This window comes from Exserohilum turcica (genome assembly GCF_000359705.1).
Source record: "Exserohilum turcica Et28A unplaced genomic scaffold SETTUscaffold_3, whole genome shotgun sequence".
NCBI lineage: Eukaryota > Fungi > Ascomycota > Dothideomycetes > Pleosporales > Pleosporaceae > Exserohilum > Exserohilum turcicum.
Window position 1 is genome coordinate 3,017,385 of NW_007360136.1, and position 18,930 is coordinate 3,036,314.

General features: G+C 53.1%; 5 protein-coding genes across 5 annotated transcripts in view; 2 read left to right on the plus strand and 3 right to left on the minus strand.

Annotated features, from left to right (window-relative positions):
- Positions 1–2,249, minus strand: part of SETTUDRAFT_172271 (uncharacterized protein) — a gene marked incomplete at its 5' end in the record, with an annotated part of 8,516 nt that extends 6,267 nt beyond the window's left edge. The window contains 2 exons of the mRNA XM_008029606.1: positions 1,083–2,049; positions 2,123–2,249. Of these exons, the coding sequence (XP_008027797.1) occupies positions 1,083–2,049; positions 2,123–2,249 (1,094 nt within the window). The remainder of the gene's footprint in view (positions 1–1,082; positions 2,050–2,122) is intronic.
- Positions 2,250–2,760: 511 nt separating this feature from the next.
- On the plus strand, positions 2,761–6,370 carry SETTUDRAFT_172272 (uncharacterized protein; the record flags this gene model as incomplete). Its single annotated transcript, XM_008029607.1, has 5 exons — positions 2,761–2,917; positions 2,972–3,349; positions 3,534–4,773; positions 4,827–5,377; positions 5,427–6,370. The coding sequence occupies 5 exons, from the start codon at positions 2,761–2,763 to the stop codon at positions 6,077–6,079; spliced, it is 2,979 nt and encodes a 992-aa protein (XP_008027798.1). The 3' UTR covers positions 6,080–6,370.
- A 2,194-nt stretch (positions 6,371–8,564) lies between these two features.
- SETTUDRAFT_172273 (uncharacterized protein) lies at positions 8,565–13,981 on the minus strand (the record flags this gene model as incomplete). The annotated part of the gene is made up of 3 exons (XM_008029608.1): positions 8,565–9,122; positions 9,174–13,539; positions 13,605–13,981. 3 exons carry the CDS (start codon positions 13,979–13,981, stop codon positions 8,565–8,567), a joined length of 5,301 nt encoding a protein of 1,766 aa, XP_008027799.1.
- Positions 13,982–14,450: 469 nt separating this feature from the next.
- SETTUDRAFT_154952 (uncharacterized protein) lies at positions 14,451–17,546 on the plus strand (the record flags this gene model as incomplete). The annotated part of the gene is made up of 1 exon (XM_008029609.1): positions 14,451–17,546. The coding sequence occupies one exon, from the start codon at positions 14,451–14,453 to the stop codon at positions 17,544–17,546; it is 3,096 nt and encodes a 1,031-aa protein (XP_008027800.1).
- SETTUDRAFT_42465 (uncharacterized protein) lies at positions 17,527–18,377 on the minus strand (the record flags this gene model as incomplete). The annotated part of the gene is made up of 2 exons (XM_008028906.1): positions 17,527–18,178; positions 18,322–18,377. 2 exons carry the CDS (start codon positions 18,375–18,377, stop codon positions 17,683–17,685), a joined length of 552 nt encoding a protein of 183 aa, XP_008027097.1. The 3' UTR covers positions 17,527–17,682.
- Between the last annotated feature and the right edge of the window lie 553 nt (positions 18,378–18,930).

Below are 18,930 nucleotides of genomic sequence, written 5' to 3' on the forward strand. Positions count from 1 at the left end.
CAGGCTTCCTCGTCGGCTTGGTCTTTCTGTATCCTGCTTCTCTTAATACTCTCCAGACTGTAGTGCGTGATATATTGACTCCTTGAAGACTGAGAGCACCAGCAACGTCAGCGCAGCTCTTCTCTCGTCCGTATCTATCACGTCGTACTTGTTGGATTATCTGCTCCTTTACCTTATCCGTCTGCTTTGAAGGTCGGCCAGAGCGAGGGGCGTCTTGTACGTGCTCTGGGAGGATCTTAAGAGGGAGAACGTTTGGCTCGAAACCAGCCTCAATAGCTCTACTATAGATACGATTGACCGTACGAGGATGAACACCAGTAAGTTCAGAGATCTGTGATGTAGACTTGCCAACAGAAGGTGACTTTAACGCCACAATTAAGGTGCGGGTGTAAGGATCAGTATTAGGAGACATTGTAACGATAGATACAGACAAATCGTACAGCTACTCAGCTCAAAGGTGGGAGTTGCGCCAAGAAGAGTTATGCCGAAGCGCCGAGATTAGCGTGGGACAAAACTTTTGTGAGGCACCTCCGTACAGATAAAGCATAGGGGGGATTCAAAGTGCACGTCATCAGAGGGCGTATAGCTCCATTGCCGACGTTACCGGAGCAGTATTTTTAGACAAGCAGACAGGCCACGGACACACTATACCTCAAAGGATACCAGAGGTTGCAAGCAAGCTTGTCAAAACAAGGTCAGCACAAGTGGAAGTGGAAGTGGAAAATTGCCTGCGAGGGCTGGGGTTGCGATGCACCGGCATGGGATGATCTCATACCTGGGCGCTAGGTGGTGCCTCACCGCCCGGCAGTATTATCCCCACCCACACCCACATGGCATTTCCCCGCGCAGAGCACCTTTTCCGAACATAGCTTCGGAAAATCTACTTCCACTTCTCGCCTATCTCGCAAGGAACACGTCACATGACGTGATGGCGCTGGATATGCTGGTCATGACGGGCATGACTGGTTCAATTGGTTTCTATTTGGCGTGCGTTGCTAGCCAAACCCGGGCTGCTACCCTTGATTTGTCGTGATATTGTTACAATATTGATATGTATGTACAGTCGCCAAACATGCTACAACGAGTTTCCACTCACGAGGATGACGGCACTCCCTAGTTGTCGCCGCAGATCCTCCTTCTGCACATCGTGTGTATCTTCGACCTCGCCCCACTGCAGCGTCTGCCACTTGACCTCGAGGCTGCATGCCTCGGCTGCCTCTTCGATGCCAAAGCGGCCTGCATCGGCCGCATTGCGCGATTGCGCAAACGCCTCGGCCCACTCGTGGATCAACCGCACGCTGACCAGCAGACTCTTGGATGCTAGCACCGCGCGCTCAAGACCAGCAAGCTCGTAGGCCGGCAGACGTGCGCACCACCCGCGAATCACCTCCTGTGTCACCTTGGGCTGCTCGACGGGGATAATCGAGTCCGGGTCGAGCGTCGGCTTGATGTCGACGCCCGGGAAGACGTGCGTCTGCAGGTAGGCCATGATGCCCGTGGCGACGTCTTCCTGGATCTGGCGCAGCGTCTTGCCGTCGTGCAGGTAGTCGTTGGCGGCCTTCTCGGGCGCCCAGCACAGCAGCGTGTCGGTAGCGAGCACGCGCATAAAGTAGGCGAGGATGTCGTTGCGCACGTTGGCCTGCCCCGCCTTGTCGGCCGCGTCAATGTCAATGGCACGCGCGGCGAGCGACGTCATGGGTATGTAGTCGTTCTTGAGGGCCTGCTGGGCGCTCATGAGGAGGTCCCACTCGAGGGCAATGGCGGTCGCGAGCTGGGGCTTGGAGGCGGGGACGGTGAGGATCTGCTTGTTGGGCATGCGCACGGGGCGGTGGTCGAGGAAGACTTGCAGGCCGGCGTCGGTTTCCTTGACCGAGACGTCCTTCCAGAAGCGCTTGGCCAGCATGCTCTTGGGCTTGTTGGCGGGCGACGAGGCGGCCTCGCGCATCTCGCGGGCCTGCTTCATCATGTCGGCCTGCCTCCTCTTGCGCGCGACCCGCTCAGCAGCATCCGAGGGGTGTGCCTTGGGCGTCTCGGGCGGCGGGCCGGGGACTATGCGGCGTCAATGGGTCGTGGGCATGGCATAGCATGCCATGGCATGGAGGGGGCACGGCCTGGTGCGTACCTGAGGGGTGTGGCAGAGGCGTCGCGCCCCGTGCCGCCGACGTGTGCAGACATTGGCAGAGGCGTGTGTAGGGCCTGGCGGGGGCGGACAGGCGCATTGTCGCCAGTGCTGGGCGGAGGGACTCCATCTGGTGGTGGTGGTGGTGGTGGTAGGGCAGTAGTAGTAGTGATGGCGATAAGTAGTGTGGGATGGGTCGGCAGCACGGCGACATTTTTTTCCTGGGTCGCCGACGCGTGGACAGCAGAAGCGTCCAAGCAATTGCAAGATTACTTACTTAGCTAAATCTGGGGTTCTCCGCTCCGCAACCCTTCACCCCCCGTCTCGTCTCGACGCCCTCCGCCCTCCGCCCTCCGCCCTCCGCCCTCCGCCTGGCTACTCTGTCCTCATAGCGCCCGCCGATCGACCCGTGCTGGCGTCTCTGAACATGCGCCTGTGCCTGCTTCCCCACAGCTTCTCGTCTGCGTCTCTCTGCATGTTCTCCACCGTCTGGTCTGGCTCCTGATCGATCGGCTGTCGACGCGCTGCCGTTACCTGCTACCCTTACACTTACCCCACCCAAGTCGCCTCCCCTGCATTGCTGCTGCCGGCCCATTGATGCGGCCCTTTCCGACCCTCTCTGGCCCTACACTCTGCTTTTCATGAATCAAGCCGTCTCTCCGCCCGCTTCTGCGAACACGGCGGCGCCCCAGCCCAAGCCTATCCGTTTTGTCACAAACCACGATGGTCCCTATGCAAAGAGGCGCCGCATCAACTCGGCCTGCCTGACATGCCGCAAGAAGAAGACGCGCTGCTCTGGTGAGCCTGCCCGCATGCGAGGACGCCCACAGATGGATGCTGACACCACACCAGGCGAGCGCCCCGTCTGCGGCACTTGCACCCAGAACAAGCACGAATGCGCCGGCTACGGCGACGACAACAGCGCCACTGCCGATGCCCCCAAAGATGGCAAAAAGGCCCCCGCCCGAAAGCAAGAGTCGCCCATCGACCCCCAGCTCACGCGACCGCCCTTGGCGCACAGGACCTCGCACACGTCCGACTCCAGCACCGTCAATCCCTCGCCCAAGTTGGACATCCCGACAGGCAGCTCGGGCAGCCTTTCCCTAAGCACCCGCAACAGGATGCCGTACTTTAGGTACTTTGGCCCCACGGCCATTGTGCCGGGCCTGAGGCAGATGGTTGTCAAGGTACGCGGAAAGCAGCATGGGAGTGCCCAGACTACATCAGATCGTACGTATTGTTTCGGTTTGCCGTGTTGGAAGTGCTCGTTCGCGGCCGTGGCACCTGTGAATCCACAACGGTGGCAATTGACATTTTAACTTTCTGTCAAACCCAATCTCGCGAGTCGGAAAATCGCAGTGGGCAAATTTGCGCACTTATCATGAATACCGTAAATGGCTGCTGACTCGAATAGCACACGCTGTTGAATCCTCGCCTGCCCAGCCCTCTGTGGGTTCGCCACCCGTACAGGAAGCTCGCACCCCACTGGAAATACCCGTCTACGATGCTTCAGCCATGTCACCGAGTCCGCTCATCACTCGTCTCTGCAAAGTCTTCTTCGCTCACCTAGGCTGCTCATTTCCGTTTTTGCAAAGAGAAAGATTTATGCGCGACCTGGAGGAGAAACAAGTAGACGCCATCCTGGTAGATGCTGTTTGCGCTCTGGCGGCACGCTTCTCGACCCATCCCGTGTTGACAGGTCAAAGCGATCACAAGGACGGCGAGAGTGAAACCCCCAAGCTCCAACCCCCAGAATATGGCCAGGCATTCGCCCAGCGAGCAAAATCGGCTATCCCAGATGCCTTTCCATGCCCTAGTGTGGCCGTAGTACAGGCTGCGCTCCTCCTGGCCTACGACGAGTTTGGTGCAAGTCGCGATAGCGGCTTGTGGATGTATCTCGGAATTGCGATCCGCATGGCTCAAGACTTGGGTATGCAGTCTGTAGGTGGTCTCAAGTACGAAGGGCGCCATGGCCCAACGCCGAGCACCGTCAAGAGCGATCCAGAAGGGACACGGCCGTCATATCAGCCTGCGCCACAAGACAATGAAGAAAGAAGCGCCGAGGAGCAGGAGCAGCGAGCGGCGGAGCGCGAGCGATTGGACACATTCTGGTCCATCTTCTTCCTGGACAGAGTCATCTCTTCCGGAACCGGGCGCCCCGTCACTCTCCGCGACCGTGACATTGAGATCAGTTTTCCTTCTCTGGACGAGGTCGATTCTTCTGGATGGCCGCTACCCTATCCTGCTTTGATCCGAGTCATTCATCTTTACGGACGTGTTACCGACTTGCTCAACCGTATCAGAAGCGCTACAGACGTCACACCCGAGCTACTGAAGCAACTGGGGGCGTGGGAAGATCGGTTGACAAGCATCTACCAGAACCTCTCACCTAAGCTCCACTTCAATGCCGTCAACTTCCAGCAATACGTCAAGCTGAATCAGGGAACCAATTTCTTGCTACTCCACTGCTGGTTCCACACGCTCATTGTTCTCCTGCACCAGCCGACTCTTTTGAGAACGTTTGAGGGCGCCCCGCAAGCCCACTCAAATCACAGCAGGGAACTTTCAATGTCTTCTGCAAAGACCGTTGCCGATATACTAGCCTTTACAGAGCTTATAGACGTCAAAACTGGCATGGGTAACCCGTTTACTAGGTGTGTTCAACCATGCCCTACGTGCCTCGATAGCAAAACTGATTTGAGTCTAGTCAACCCATCTACATCGCTGCATGTGCCTTCCTCAAGGAGACAGCCATTCACTCTGCATCATCGCAGCCTCATTCTCGCCCGGCAAGCCCTGGTCGGAATGGCGACAACAGCCAAAAACCTCCCATCAACCACTCGCTTGACCGCCTTGACACAGCCAATAACATCAATGACCGAGAACAAAAACAAACGGCCGCCAAGCATACATTACTCGCCTCCGCTGCCAATCAAAACTATCAACGTTGTTATCGTGCTCTGAAGGCCCTCGAGACGTACTGGGCAGGAGTCAAGTACATAATGACTGTGCTGGATCAGAAGGCAAAGGGAGTCTGCGACCCGTTGCTTTACACTGCAGAAGAGATGGAAAGCGCCTTGGAAGCCCCTCGACCGGAGCCATCTTTTACAAGTCCTGGGTGGAGGAGGAAACTTAGCTGGGGCACATATCTAACTGCACAAACTCCAGACACAGATGTTGCAAAGATGGCAGCTGCAATTAGGAAAGGAGGGCGATCCCCGAACATACCTGGGTCACCAATGATACATCCCAGTCAAGGTATGTTACTGAATCTGGCAAGTCCAACATGCTATTGACTCTAGTACAGCTATAGGATGGTCGCTCACTGGAACTATGAACTCGCCTTCGACGAATGTCGCGGTAATGTATACCTCGGAGAACGGCGAGGGTCGAACTGCGAAGCCACCACCTCACAACCCTCCCCCAGCCAGTACGCAGCCTTCCATTGCAGCTATGACATCGGACCCGCCTATAAAGTTCGAGCCGCAGCAGTCCATGCAATCGCCATCTGGCTTTTCACGTTTCAGCTCAGCATCGATGCCTCCACCGCCACAAAACCAAGCATTCAGCACCACCACCATCTCCAACCCCGACCCCGTAATGGTTTCGGATGCCGACCTACTGTTGAACCTGCACTCCGCGTTTTCCGGAGGCTCGCCCGCAGCCGTGCGAACACCCCTGCAAAACCAAGCGCCCTACCCCCGCGGCTCCTCCCACATGCAGCCGCACCCCCAAAACGACTTCTCGCCCACCTTTACCACGTTCAACGCCCCTTCGGACCACGCATTTGGCGACATGGTCATCGACGCCCAGGACGTTGACATGTCGCTGCTCGGCGCCGACATGGTCCCCTGGGACATTGAGTACCTTCCCCACGACATGCTTTCGTTTGGCGACGCCACGTTTGGAAACCCCACTTTTGGCGGCCATGATGGCTCGGGGAATCACTCTGCGGAATGAGAAGAAATCTTTCCATAAAATACGGTGCGGGTTGCATACAATATATGGGGCTATCTTTTTTCTTTTCTTTTCTGGGGGTTACGTCGGAGAGGACACACGCATGCAAACTCTGTCGGTTTACATGTGGCATGATTAAAACAAACGGTGGGATTTTACGTGGACCGGGGGTGGTATTGTGTGTATAAAGACCTGGGCAAATCGGGTTGGTTCGGTTTTAGTTCGGTTTGGTTTTGACGAGGCATAGGATGGGAGTTTTTTTTTTACATAAAGATACCATGTTTATATTCTTACCCTTTTACTTCTACACCTACTTCAATTTCACGTTTAATTGAAAAAGACAGAGAAGAAAAAAAAAGCTCTTCGTCTCGATTCATCAAGCCATGCCCTTTGCTTCATTCACTCATTCCAATCTCCCGACTAAAGCAACTCCATGCCACACCATCCACATACACAGTGGAAAAAAAGAAAAAGAAAAGGCGTGTCTACCACATCATCCCATTCGACATGTCTTACAAAAAAAAAGCTTAAAGCACAAAATTCTGCACTGAATATAATAAAATAAAACATAACGTGTTTCACCAGTAAGCGGGCCACCCCAGTATGTGGGCCACCTCCCCAAACTATTACATCTTTGTAATAGTATTGCGCAACACCACCACAATATTTTTTATTAAGTAGAATAAGATATTATTCTTTAGACGCATTGCTATCCTCTGTATCCTCTAATTCTACTTGACAAGTGCGAGAGTTGTGTCCAATTTGGCTGCAACGCCCGCAGCGCCGTTCACTACGCACCCTCTTCGCAGACGTTGCACCATCATTATAGCTACCACCCTCTGCCTCAGCGATCTGATCAGCTATCTGGCCAACTGTCTAGGACCCCTCTGCCTGTACGTAGCGCCTCTTACGAGTTTTTCGCTTCGTTACTTCAGTAATCGTAGCTTCAAGGCGATTAAGTTTCTCCTGCATTAACACTATATTATGAGCTATCTGCTAAGCTCCCTTACTTAACTGCTATATCTGCTCCTTAAGAGAACTTGTAGGAGACCCTTGCTGGATTTGCATACGGTTTCGAATAAGCGTAGCCTGCGCCTCCATTTCGCGCGCGTTGCGCGGCGTTTTCGGCTCCCAAGCAGTGGTCTCTTGCGCTGGTGGAGTTGGCGTACGCAGCATGACGTTAAGCTGTGATAAAACAACGTTATAATCGTGCGGTGAAAGTCCAGCACCTCAGAACCCTCCGCGGATATTTTCTGGTGTAATAGCCTTATAATAGGCCTTTTTAAACGCTAGTAGGAAGGTTTCTTTGCTAATATAGTAGATGCGATTGCGTGCTAAGACTAAGATAGCATCACCATACGCGCGCTTTAACGGCGAGAAGCAGCCCACATCAAGAGGCTGTAAGAGGTGCGACGAGTGGGGAGGCATACAGAGGAGGATTATCTTCATCTCTTCGCAGAGATCTCGGAAATCCACCGAGCAGTGGCTCTCATGGCCGTCAATAATAAGCAGCCTATGCGTCCCCACAGGCCGCGCATGGGAATCAAAGTGACGAAGCCAGTCAAGCGCTAGATCGTTGTTCGTCCAGCTGGTAGGACTAACTTAGATCACCTAGTCGCGTGGCAGATCCTCCGTGAACTAGGTAGAGATCAGAACCTTGCCAGCGAAGATAAGAAACGCTGGGATACGCGTGCCTGTTGCGCCAACGCCTTGTATCAGCGTAACCCACTCACGATTGCCTAGCTGGATCTTCTTTGTTCTCCCTGGTTTGTCTGAGCCTGTGATAACTGACTGTGATAAAATCTTGCCTATAATAAAGCCAGTCTCATCAAAGTTATAGATATCTTCGTCCACGATACCATACTTTGCCTTCATATTCTGAACTAGCTCAAACCAGCCCTTAATAAGCGCTGGGTCTTCGCAGAGAGCTCGCTGGTGATCGTATGGACGGCTCCAGCGCGTACGCAGCTCAGGATTGCGCTGGACAAACCTATCAACCCAGTTCTTGCCCACCTCCTTCCCGCCACGCTCTCGGAGCAGTCTGTTGGCCATATCTCGCACGTCGTCTTTCCCACAGGGTAGTCCTCGCTCAGCCTCGACTATTACACGCATAGTAATAGCCTCCTCTTCTAGTTTTGTTAGGCGCCTTGCTGGTGGCTCCCAATCGCTTCGAGGGCGCTGTCCAGCTCGTCGACGCTGGATTGTTGTTCGTGGGACGCTATAGGCGGCAGCAGCGCGTCGTTCACTCTGAATTTGTTTAGAATCAAGATTAGTAATAGCAAGAAATAGATCTGCTTTAGTATAAGTTTTTAACGCGTTGCGTTGTTGAGACATTACGCGTTGTTGTTGCAAATGTGGGATATCATAGGGAAGTGGCCCACATACTGGGGTGGCCCGCTTACTGGTGAAACACGTTAAGTAGTTTCTTTTTCTTCATTTGCATCTACAAAGACAAGTGTAAACCCCCCGCGCGGCCCCCACCTAACTACTACTGCAACATACCCTCAAGACTCTCACCCAAAATCTCCTCCATGCCGTTCTTCCATCTCTGGCACTCGCGCTCCACCATATCATCATCGTCCTCCATGAGCTCGCTGATAAACGGGAGCATCTCCGGCAGCAAGCCGAGCCACTCCTCGCCGAGTCTGCGGGTGAGACTCTGTTCGCAGAGGACGGTTGCGAGGCGGGTGTGTCTATGTTGGCTGCGCATGTTCTTGAGCAGGATAGTGTTCATTTCGCGGTGGTTGTCCATGCTGGATGAGGATGCGGCTGCGAGTTCGGTGATGGTGGGAATGATGTTGTTGGTGTTGTTCTCCGGGGTAGATGTGGATGCGGAGGGCAGGCTGAGGAGGGACAGCAGCGGCGGCATGATGATGCCAAAGTGCGAGGGCGCTTGCCAGAATCCGTCTTGGTCGTGCTGGAATGTCTTTTGGAGCGCCGAGAGAACGGCGGCTCGGGTGCTGGCTTCCGAGTCGTCTTTGGCGAGCTGTGTGAGCATCTTTGCGGCGGGCTCGATGATGTAGCTGGAATAGCTTGTTACGAGGGACTGGGCTGGAGTTAGTGCGTGGAAATGATGATGTATTTCAAGGATACATACCTTGAATTTATCGAAGAAGGCGGCGAGGAACTTGTAGAAGGTGATGGCGCGTTCAAGCTTGGTGGGTAGTGGGCCTTCTTGGTCTACAAGCTGCACGAAAAAGGGTCGGAATGTGGCATCACTGAGCTTGAGAACCATGGCAATGACCGATTCAATGAGCATACCCTCGAGCTGTTCAGTCTCCTCCTCGTCGACTTCTTCCTGAGTTTCCGATTGAAGAGTCTCTCGCAGGCGGAATGTTTGCAGGAAAAGGCTGAACAGCGGCGAACTTGCCTTGACAAGCTTGGCCTTTGTCTGGGCACTGATGGTGGACTGCAACAGCTCGAGCTGTTCAAGCAAGGCATCAAAGCCTTGCGAAGCAGCATGCGGCCATGTCGCCTTGATTGAGGAAAAGACTTCTTGTGCACCAAGACGCTGCGACACGCTTTGGTAGAAACTCGTGCGGCTTTCGTCGCATGCATCCTCCAGATCAGCAGCAGCAGATCGCTGGGCCAGCCGCAAAGCAGTATCCAAATACTCCCGCGAGAACATGTATCCCAGGCGCTCGACGATGTTGGCAAGGAGGGTGAATACGGCGTTGTGAAGGCCAGTCTTTTCTTCTTCAATGGCATTCGACATGTATTCAAAGGCAGTGGGGATGACCGTGGGCAGCAGCGAGATTGCTTTGTCCTCAAGAACATCGATAGCAGATGTCAAGCAAAGCAGAGACAAGATGCGGATTCTGTCGTCGCTGCTCAACAATGACTCGGCACCGGCAATGGTCTGCGCCACTGAAGAGACAGCAGAAATATCCTTCTTGCCGAAGCGCTCAATGATGCGGTCGATGCAGCTGACAGAGACCATCTTCGTATCCATTTCCGATGTCTGCTGCAAGAGCATCTGAACACTGGGTAGGAAGGAGATGAGCGCTTCCACAGACTTGCGGTCGTTTTGCTTGGCGGTGCCTGCTCGCAACTCAACTGACTTAACAGCAGCAACTTGCACATGCGAGTCGGTGCTGGAAAGAAGCAGCTCAGCAGATTTGATGAGATCGGTCGTCGGCAACAGGTCCAAGCAACTGGCGAGAACACGACTGCATGCCGCATACGTCTTCGAGTTTGACACCAGTTTCTTGGCTAACTGAATGGTGGTTTCGATGATGTTGGCAAAGATCTTTCGTGGTCTCTCGGGGTCATCCTTCTTTCGGTACGCTCTGGTAACATGCGCCTTTACCTTCTCATCAAGTGCTAGATCAGTCAAACATGAAAGCATGCTCTGGACTGACGAATCCAACTTGTTCTCCTTCGACTTGTCCTTGAGGCCAAACAGCGTCTCAGCAACCTGTGGTTTCGGCCCAGTGGCATCAGTAAGTAGATCAAGGTAGCCCTTGAAGGTGACCAGAGTGTTGATGGGATCGAAGTGGAGGAGCAAGTCCGCGCAGAATCTCCGTTGCTCTTTGCTGTGGTACCGGTCGGCAAGCAGGGCAACAATAGCTGGGAGCGAGTCTTCAGGGCCCAGTGTACGAGCCAACTCTGCAAATAGCTTCATCCTTCTGTGCAAAGGAATGTGTTCAAAGGCAGCGGTAAAGCTGAGTAGCAAGTCCGACACACCAGCAATAAAGTCTCTGTGTTTTGAGCGAAGCGACGCAGCCAGTTGAGGTACCACGCGCGAGATTGTCTTGTCGACAACCTGAGCAGAGTAGTCATCGTGTTGTCGAAGGAGAGTAGAGCCGATGAAAGTGAAGATGGGCATGAGATTGTGCAAGATGAGGTCCGGAACCCAAGAGGCAAGGTTGGAAATCAAGAGCAGTGCGCTGTTTTGCACCTGTGGGCTTGTGGAGTGTCGGATACAGTCAATCAAGAGGTCGGCTCGCACTGCCGACTGGTAGTCCGCAGTATCTGGCTGCTCCTTCAGAGTTTGTACGATAGGGCTCAACGACCCCAGGATGATACTCTGCAAGTACACCAACTCGGACTCAGATTGCTGCTTGAGCGGCTGCAATTCGGCGAAAATGCCGAAAAGGTTCTTGAAAAGTTCTGGATGCTGCCCTGGGTGGGATCCTTCAACCAATTCAAGAACAAGTGTGAGTCTTCGAAGGAGCCTCTGGACATCGTCTTGAGAAGAAAGTTCCACTCGGGCCATCTCGCTTCGGCTAGTACGCCTCCGTTTCGCTCCCGGTGGCCCTCCAGGCATTGCTGTCGGCGAGGGGATGCTATCCAAGAAAGTGACCAGGATTGTAGAATCAAGACTAACGTTGCGCAAGATCTCCATGGATTGTTCTCTGCAGAGCTTGTCGAAAGAGGTATCGTTCTCACTCAAGGCCAGACCCAGCATGCACTGAGCTAGCGAGTGTCGAGATTCAGATCTGAAGGCAGACCAAGAGGAATGAATGCGACTGAAAGATGCCATCGCCAATGAATCGCGCTCTTTGTTGAATGTACCGGAGATGATGTCCTGCAACAGTTGTGCACTCTTTGCCTCTCTTGGTATGGTTGCAGCGAGATGAGAGCGTTCAGCGTCATGGAGACTGATTGTTTCACTGTTGCATTTGCTTGTTGCGCTCTCAACAGGAAGAGCAGACCATTCGTTGAGCAAGGGGAGCACGAAATTTGCGCGGACAGTATCGGACACCTTGCCACGAATGTTGAACATGGGCAGTAGACATAACCGGACCCTCACGGAGGGCGTGAAACCAGCATGGCTTGCGAAGAAGCCGAGAATTGCCGTTCGCGTTTGCAGCTTGAAAGACTGCTTAGGGTGGTTCTTCAGTTGCGTTCCCTCCAGTACATCTCGGAGGGCAGGAATGACGAAATGTGCATCCATGACGCATTCCTCAAGCATTGGCTGCAGCATTGAGGTGACGAATACCAGCACATCTTCAGGCTTTAGCTCTGAAATGTTCTTCGAGGCTTTGCCGTAAAGCTCTGTTTTAGCCCATGACGGGGCCTTTGATCTGGCCGAGGCCTTACGAGCCAGGAGACCAATGCAAGCAGCAGCGGAACGCCGAATCAGCGGAGATGGGTCAGCAAGTGCGTGGACAAAGTATGGCAAAAGGTTTTGCAGGAGATGGGCGGCCTCGATTTTTCCGAAAGCTGAGGCAGTAGCGCGTAGAGCGGCGATGCGCACAGCAACAGGGCGGGGGCTGGCCCAGACACGCGCAAGGAATGATAAGTAGAGTGTCTGTTGAAGCGCGGCCTCCTGTTGCAATTGATCAGATGCAAGGAAAGTTTTGGTCTGTTTGTTGGAGACAGCTAGCTCGAAAGCATCGGCAGCCTTTGCAAACTCTTCATCTGATCCTGCATCCAAGAAGCTGGTAACTGTGATCTCTGGTACTTGTACGGTCGGTTTCTCAACGGCCTCATCAGCGTCAACCATCTCTTCGTCAGAATCAACTTCTTCAACATCCACAATCTCGAACGTTTGCGCCATGGTGAGCCCGAGTGATTCTAGATCAACGTTGTTCTGTTTTGCCACATCCTGTAGCATGGTTGACAGGTCCTTTGACTCGACCAATTTTGTTGCAACCTGAAGTAATTCGCCATGCGCTTCGGATCCCGGAGCACTGTCGCGAAGAAGCTGGGCCAACGCCGATAGTGTAAGTTGAATGCGCGACTTGCTGAGTAGGCCGGATGCAATTAATTCATGGAATATAGCGTGGTTTTCGTCTGAACCGACATTGAGCGCGCCGATAGCGCAGCCCAGTGCCAGTCGATCAACGTGACACTGTTGGGAGACAGATTTCAGCCTCTGTACAAGCTGCGATACTTTGAGCAGTTTTTTGGAAACCTTGGCTGGGATCTGCGCCTTTGAGCGCTCGTTGGCGATGATTGCCAAGCAGCCCAGGCATGACTGCAGCGACGTCTCATCATGGGCTGCAATTACAGCCTCCATCAAGGCATCCAGAACCTTGTCCCCGACCTTTGCCTGGTTGACCAGCATAATGACAATGGCGTAGCAAGCCAGGACAGTGTCGGCTCCATGCTTAGCATGCATGCAGTTGTTGAGAACAGGAAGCAGGTCCAGAACCAGCTTTTCGGTGCTCTGATCTTGCAAGTCTTTCCGGCCTGAGCTCGAGTTGCTCAGTATGCCGTAGATTGCCTCCACGGTGACTCCAGACCAGAAGGACAGCATGTGAGCAGCCTGGTGCCCCGCATTTACGACTTTGGTGACATACGACTGATACGCTTTGAAGAACTGCGGCGTGTTGATGGCTGTGTATGCGATTGTGCGCTGGGGAACATTGGTGGGTGCCTGGATGTATGGGAAGAGGAATCGAATGGCGTGCGATGGCTGTGCGGGGAGGATGGATAGCAGAGCAAGGAATTGGGGCGTGTTGTGGTAGGGCAGGTAGGTGAAGACCAGGCATTCGGTGTTGTATTCATGGATGCTGCTCAGCGTTAGCCGTGTCAAGGGCGCAAGCCAGCGCTGGCTTCGTTGTGGCGTTCGACGTACCGGAATCTTCTCACGAGCCACTCGAGCGCCTTTTCTGCTGGTTTGAGCAGCAAGCGCGGGCCGACGAGTGTGATGAAGGCCTCGAGCGCAACATTGAGTTTGTCATTTTCCTCCTTGGTCATCTGCGTGCGATCTTCGGCCTTGCTCTGCTCGCTGAACAGATTCTTGGAAAAGCGCAAAAACCTCGAGTCCAAAGCGCACAACTCCCGAAAGCCCTCGTGGCAGATCAGATAGACGGTTTCGAATGACTGCGACGAGGCGATCTTGGGCTCGAACAGCAGCGACTTGCCATGGGCCGATTTCTGCGCGCGCAGGTCGAGCTGGTGGGTGCTCGAGGCCGCGATGGTCGCGAGCTGTTTCTGCAGCGCCGTCGCCATTTTCGGGGATTCTAGGAGTCGCGGAAAGCTTTAGCGGTTGAGTTTGGGGATTCCAGCAGCCATCAGACGCCGTGGAACAGCGTGGGGCTTGTCGTGGCGGGTTGGGCGGAAAGCTTGAGGTTGGCGATGCGCATACAAAATTTGGAGACGGACCATCTGCAAGATTTCACGCTAGTCGGTTTTTACGGCGGGCCGCTCCACCCACATGTGCCGTCGGACTCCCGAGACACGTGCGACGCGACTTTCACCCCCAGCTCATCCGACTGCATCACTCCCGACAGCTGCACCATCGTCCAGAATGTGTACCCGACTTGAATCATAGCGGCTCCCTCCAAATCAACCCGGTACTCTTGCCCAATAGATGGTCGACCTCGCGCCGCACTTGGAACCACTACAAACAACCGCATCATGACATAGTTTGGGTTGTCATCCCGTACTGATAAACTTGGTCTGGTGTTCGCCTCTTCCAATGGCTGCGAATATTCCAAAATTTGCGAGCTTCCGGCCAAAGCCTAAGCCTGTCCCAGAACCATCTCAGGAACCCCAGCAACATGGCAAAGCCGAGCGACCATCAAAAGAGACGGATCGAGATGTGAAGAGGTCGCAGTCGCCAAGTAAACGAAGCCGGGAAAAGGATGTGTCTACGAGCAAGCCTTACTTCAGCGACCGACGTGGTGACGCCGACGTGCTGCGCTATGGCACTCTGAACCGTTACGACATTCCACCTTACCATCGCTATGGCCACGGATTTGTCTTGGGTCTTCCACTTGGTCTGAAAATCGACCGGGAATCATCTACCTATAAGAAGATTTACCTGAAACCAGCCACGCACAGAAGTCAACAGCGCTTGCTTACAGACAAGCACGCAAACCGGTCAGGTGAACGTATGCTGCGTCTAGTAAAAGCCAGTGGTAGTGCGCCCGACTTTGACCAAGACTTTGTGTTCCTGTCTGCAAACGGCAAAAGGAAGCGCCAAGACAGTGACGAGGACGACGAACCAACACTGGAAGCCGACTACCGGGGAGTAGAAGGACCCAAGTCTGCGGAGCCAGCAGATCCAGACACACAGTATGAGTCTGATGCCGAAGTTACGATTGATGCCGAAGTCACCCGCGAAAATTCCAAACTTGCGCACTACACCAAAGAGCATCCTGAAGATGTCTCAGGCTGGTTGGCGCTGATCGCACACCAGGAGGCAATGGTGAAGCTCGAGCGGCCATCTGTGGAACTGACTGCCTCTGATAGAGCACATCTTGCCGACGTACGCATCGCTACGTACGGAGAAGCCTTGAAGAAGATTGGCAACGACAGTGAGAGCCAGCTCAAGCTTTACAAAGGGCTCATGAAAGAAGCTGAGAGAGCATGGGACAGCGCCAAGGTAGCGAGTAAATGGAAGGACGTCCTTGCAAAACACCCCGATAGTATCGATCTATGGATGATGTATCTTGACTTTGTGCAGTCGAGGTTCACAAGCTTCAAGTATGAGGAGTGCAAGGCTGTGTTCTTCAAATGCATTGAAAGCCTGTGTATGAACACAAAAGATGTGCTGCCTGCGGCTTTGCTGCACATTCTGATACGTCTCACATCAATGACGCATGAAGCTGGGTACCAAGAGCTATCGATAGCAATTTGGCAGACCTTGCTTGAACGCAGCATCCTGTGCCCCGAGGGAGATGCCACCATGGAAGCATTCGAGGCTTTCTGGGATAGCGAGGTACCACGAATTGGCGAGCCACAAGCAAAGGGGTGGAAACACCACAGTTCTGAGGACGAGCCTGCATCGGTAGAGCTTGATCCTTTAACAGAGAAGAACTCATCAGACTCATTCTTTGAAGATTTTCAGAAACGCGAAACGGAGGCCATGCGGAGACTTGTGCTACCCGGCCGTGCGTCCGACGAAGTCGCTGGAGACGACGCATTCCATACCATCTTTTTCGATGATATATCACCATACCTGAAGCTAATCCCAGATCAAATTCCAACAAGAATGCTCGTAGAAGCCTTCCTATGCTTTTGCGAGCTACCGCCTTTGTCAAAATTTGCTGCATACCAGCGCGACTGGTGGTCTGATCCTTTCCTGCAGCGGCACTGGTCACTTTCAAATCCTAGTAGAGATAAATCTTCCAAATTTACGCAGATGCTCAAACGCTTCTCGGATTGCTCATCGAAAAGCTTCCAGATGACGACCGAGCTGCTATTCGAGCAAGAGTTTGCTGTGGACGGTATCGGCCTGGAAGTAGACTTCATCAGACGCTTCCTCAAAACCCTAGTCTCAGATCCGTCAAGCGATGAGGCCTTTGGCGAGTATCTTCTTGCGTTTGAACTTCGACACTATCCTCGCGAGGCTTTCAAGACTGCAAAGCGCCTGCTGAAAGCCCGGTCTTCCAGCTTGCGCCTGTACAACGCGTATGGATTGGTTGAAGCTCGGCTTGGAAACTCGGACAAGGCAGACCAGGTCTTTCGTACTGTCCTCGTCATGCAAGCTAGTAATTCAACAAGCCCGAATCCGAAGATCCTGGAGTTGCTCGATAGCTGGGTCTGGGAAGCGCTTCGCAGGGGAGAGAGAAAGCATGCACTATGGCGCCTTGTCTCGCCACATGGTAGCCTCCCAGCAGACTATACACAGCGCCAACCCGATGATACTCTCATAGCCAGTACCAGAACAAGACTTGACGAAATCAGCGAGCGTGCACTACTTGACCAAGAACATGCAACGGCCATTCTGAGTACCTCGCTCTCTGCTTTGCTAGTCTACCTGACATACGACTGCAAAGCTGAACGTGCTCTCGAAATCCACTCTCATTTATCTATATGGTTTACAGCACATAAAGCCGCCAACTCACCGTCGGCGGAGCTGCACGCACAGTCAATGGCACGTCTCCTAACTTACCACGTCACCCACGCACCAATCGTCAAGCCCGCTCTCATTCGAACAACGCTGGAGCCACTAATCTCCAGCTTTCCGGACAACACGATGTTACTTTCTCTATACGCAGCAAACGAAGCACGCTTCTCGATCGATGATCGCGTCCGAGGTCTCATGCACAAGAATGCTCTCCAAAGCACAGAAGAGCGCAGCGTCGCTGGCTGGGCCTTTGCAATCCACTACGAAACCCTGAAAGGCTCGATTGCAGGCTCGACGTCGCATTCCATCCGAGCGTTATACAAACGCGCAACCGAGTACAGCGGCGCGCATTGCCCCGCTCTATGGAAAACCTACACACAGTTTGAGCTAGCACAGCTAGTACTGGAAGAAACAAAACGGCCGAGCAAGAAGCCCCGGCGAGACGGCAAGAAAAGTAAAGCGGAAATTCGCGTGGACGAGGCGAAACAAAGAGTCAAGGACACATTTTACGCCGGACTGCGCAATTTGCCTTGGTGTAAGGAGTATATTATGCTTGCTTTTACAGATGCAAAGCACGTGTTTAGTGACGAGGAGAAATGGAGGTTATCCCGGGTCATGCTGGAGAAAGAACATAGGTTATACGTGGAGCTAGACGATGAAGAGGCATGGGACATGGCCGGTGCAAAGGGATGGATCAGTGAGCATTCATTATCACGGTGATATGTTAGATCATTCAAGTTAGCATTGACCTTGTCCTGTCCTCTTTCCTCATACCTATCCCTTCATCGCAAGACGCACCCTGATATGAGACAATCAAACCATTCCCAGATAACAGCCGACATGGAAGCAGAAGAACTTATAGTTCCTCCCACCCTTCAATCGCACTTTCAGGCACAAAATGCAGGAAAATATATTCATGCATCGAGTTATTCCACGCCTCCTCATGGATGTACAAGCCGAGCTTCTTCGCGAGAAGCCGGATATTACGATACTCGGTGCGCTCCTCACACGCATACGTATCAATCTTATAAATACGGACGTCCTGCTTTCCGGTTCTGACGCGCCGCTCTGCTTCGCGCCACGCCACGTCTTCGTCGCTGTACATGGAGATGAAGGGCGTGGCCTCTCTGTTGCGCCAGTCGAGATGCTGTGCTATCAGGTGCAGCAAGGTGTTTGTTTTCGCGGTGAAATTCACATCCGTGTCTGTGTCTTCGGCGAAGATGCCCGTGTCGTCGATGTAGCGCGCGCGAGACGATTCGTCTTCAACGCGGTAGAGAATGTGTGGAGCCGTGATCGCCCCGTTTACGACGGATTTAGCGTTGGGCTGGGATGTGCGAGGACGCGATGTGGGTCTAGCGTGGTATAGCGTGGTATACACGCAATTTGGAGCAAGTATGGAATAACGTTTGCTGTTGATGCGGAACCCGGTCGTTGAATAGCGCCGGTGTTGAAGGGAGGGGGAATTGTAACGCGATTTGAGTCATACGATACTTACGCGGCTGAATACTGTACCGGTAGTTTCCCGAGGGTTTCCCGAGCTGAATCAGACATGGACTCGACGTACTTACATGATGTTTGGTTGTTCTGATTCAACTTGCAATACTTCTTTCCAATTGTTTGATTGGGGATTTCACTTTTCAAATGGTTTATCTTTGTTCGTTCAAATTCAAACTATTGGATATATCGTCTGTCAGGGTCCATCTCGAAACGAAGAAATGTACATGAGATCAACATGTCATAAACTCTATCTTTATATCACCACCTTCATTCCACTAAATTCTTATTCTATTCCATATCAGCCCTTGATATAAAAGTCTTGCTCCCCAAAAATTTCATCAAACCCCCCTTTGATCCTAAACTCCCTCCTCCATCATCAATATCTCCCTCCCGCACTTCTTCCTCAATCCAGCAGCGCTTCGCACCACCAGCATCAATGAAAAAGCAACTCGCGCACACATCCAAAAAGTGCAATAGGACGGGCACAGTGGCTCCCCACCGGCGCCAGACATACGCAGTCATCTGGCTAGTGGCAGGGGGCCGAATATCCAAAAATAAAAGGTAACGGTGTTGGAGTCCGAGGAGTTACCCTACGGAAGAACAGATA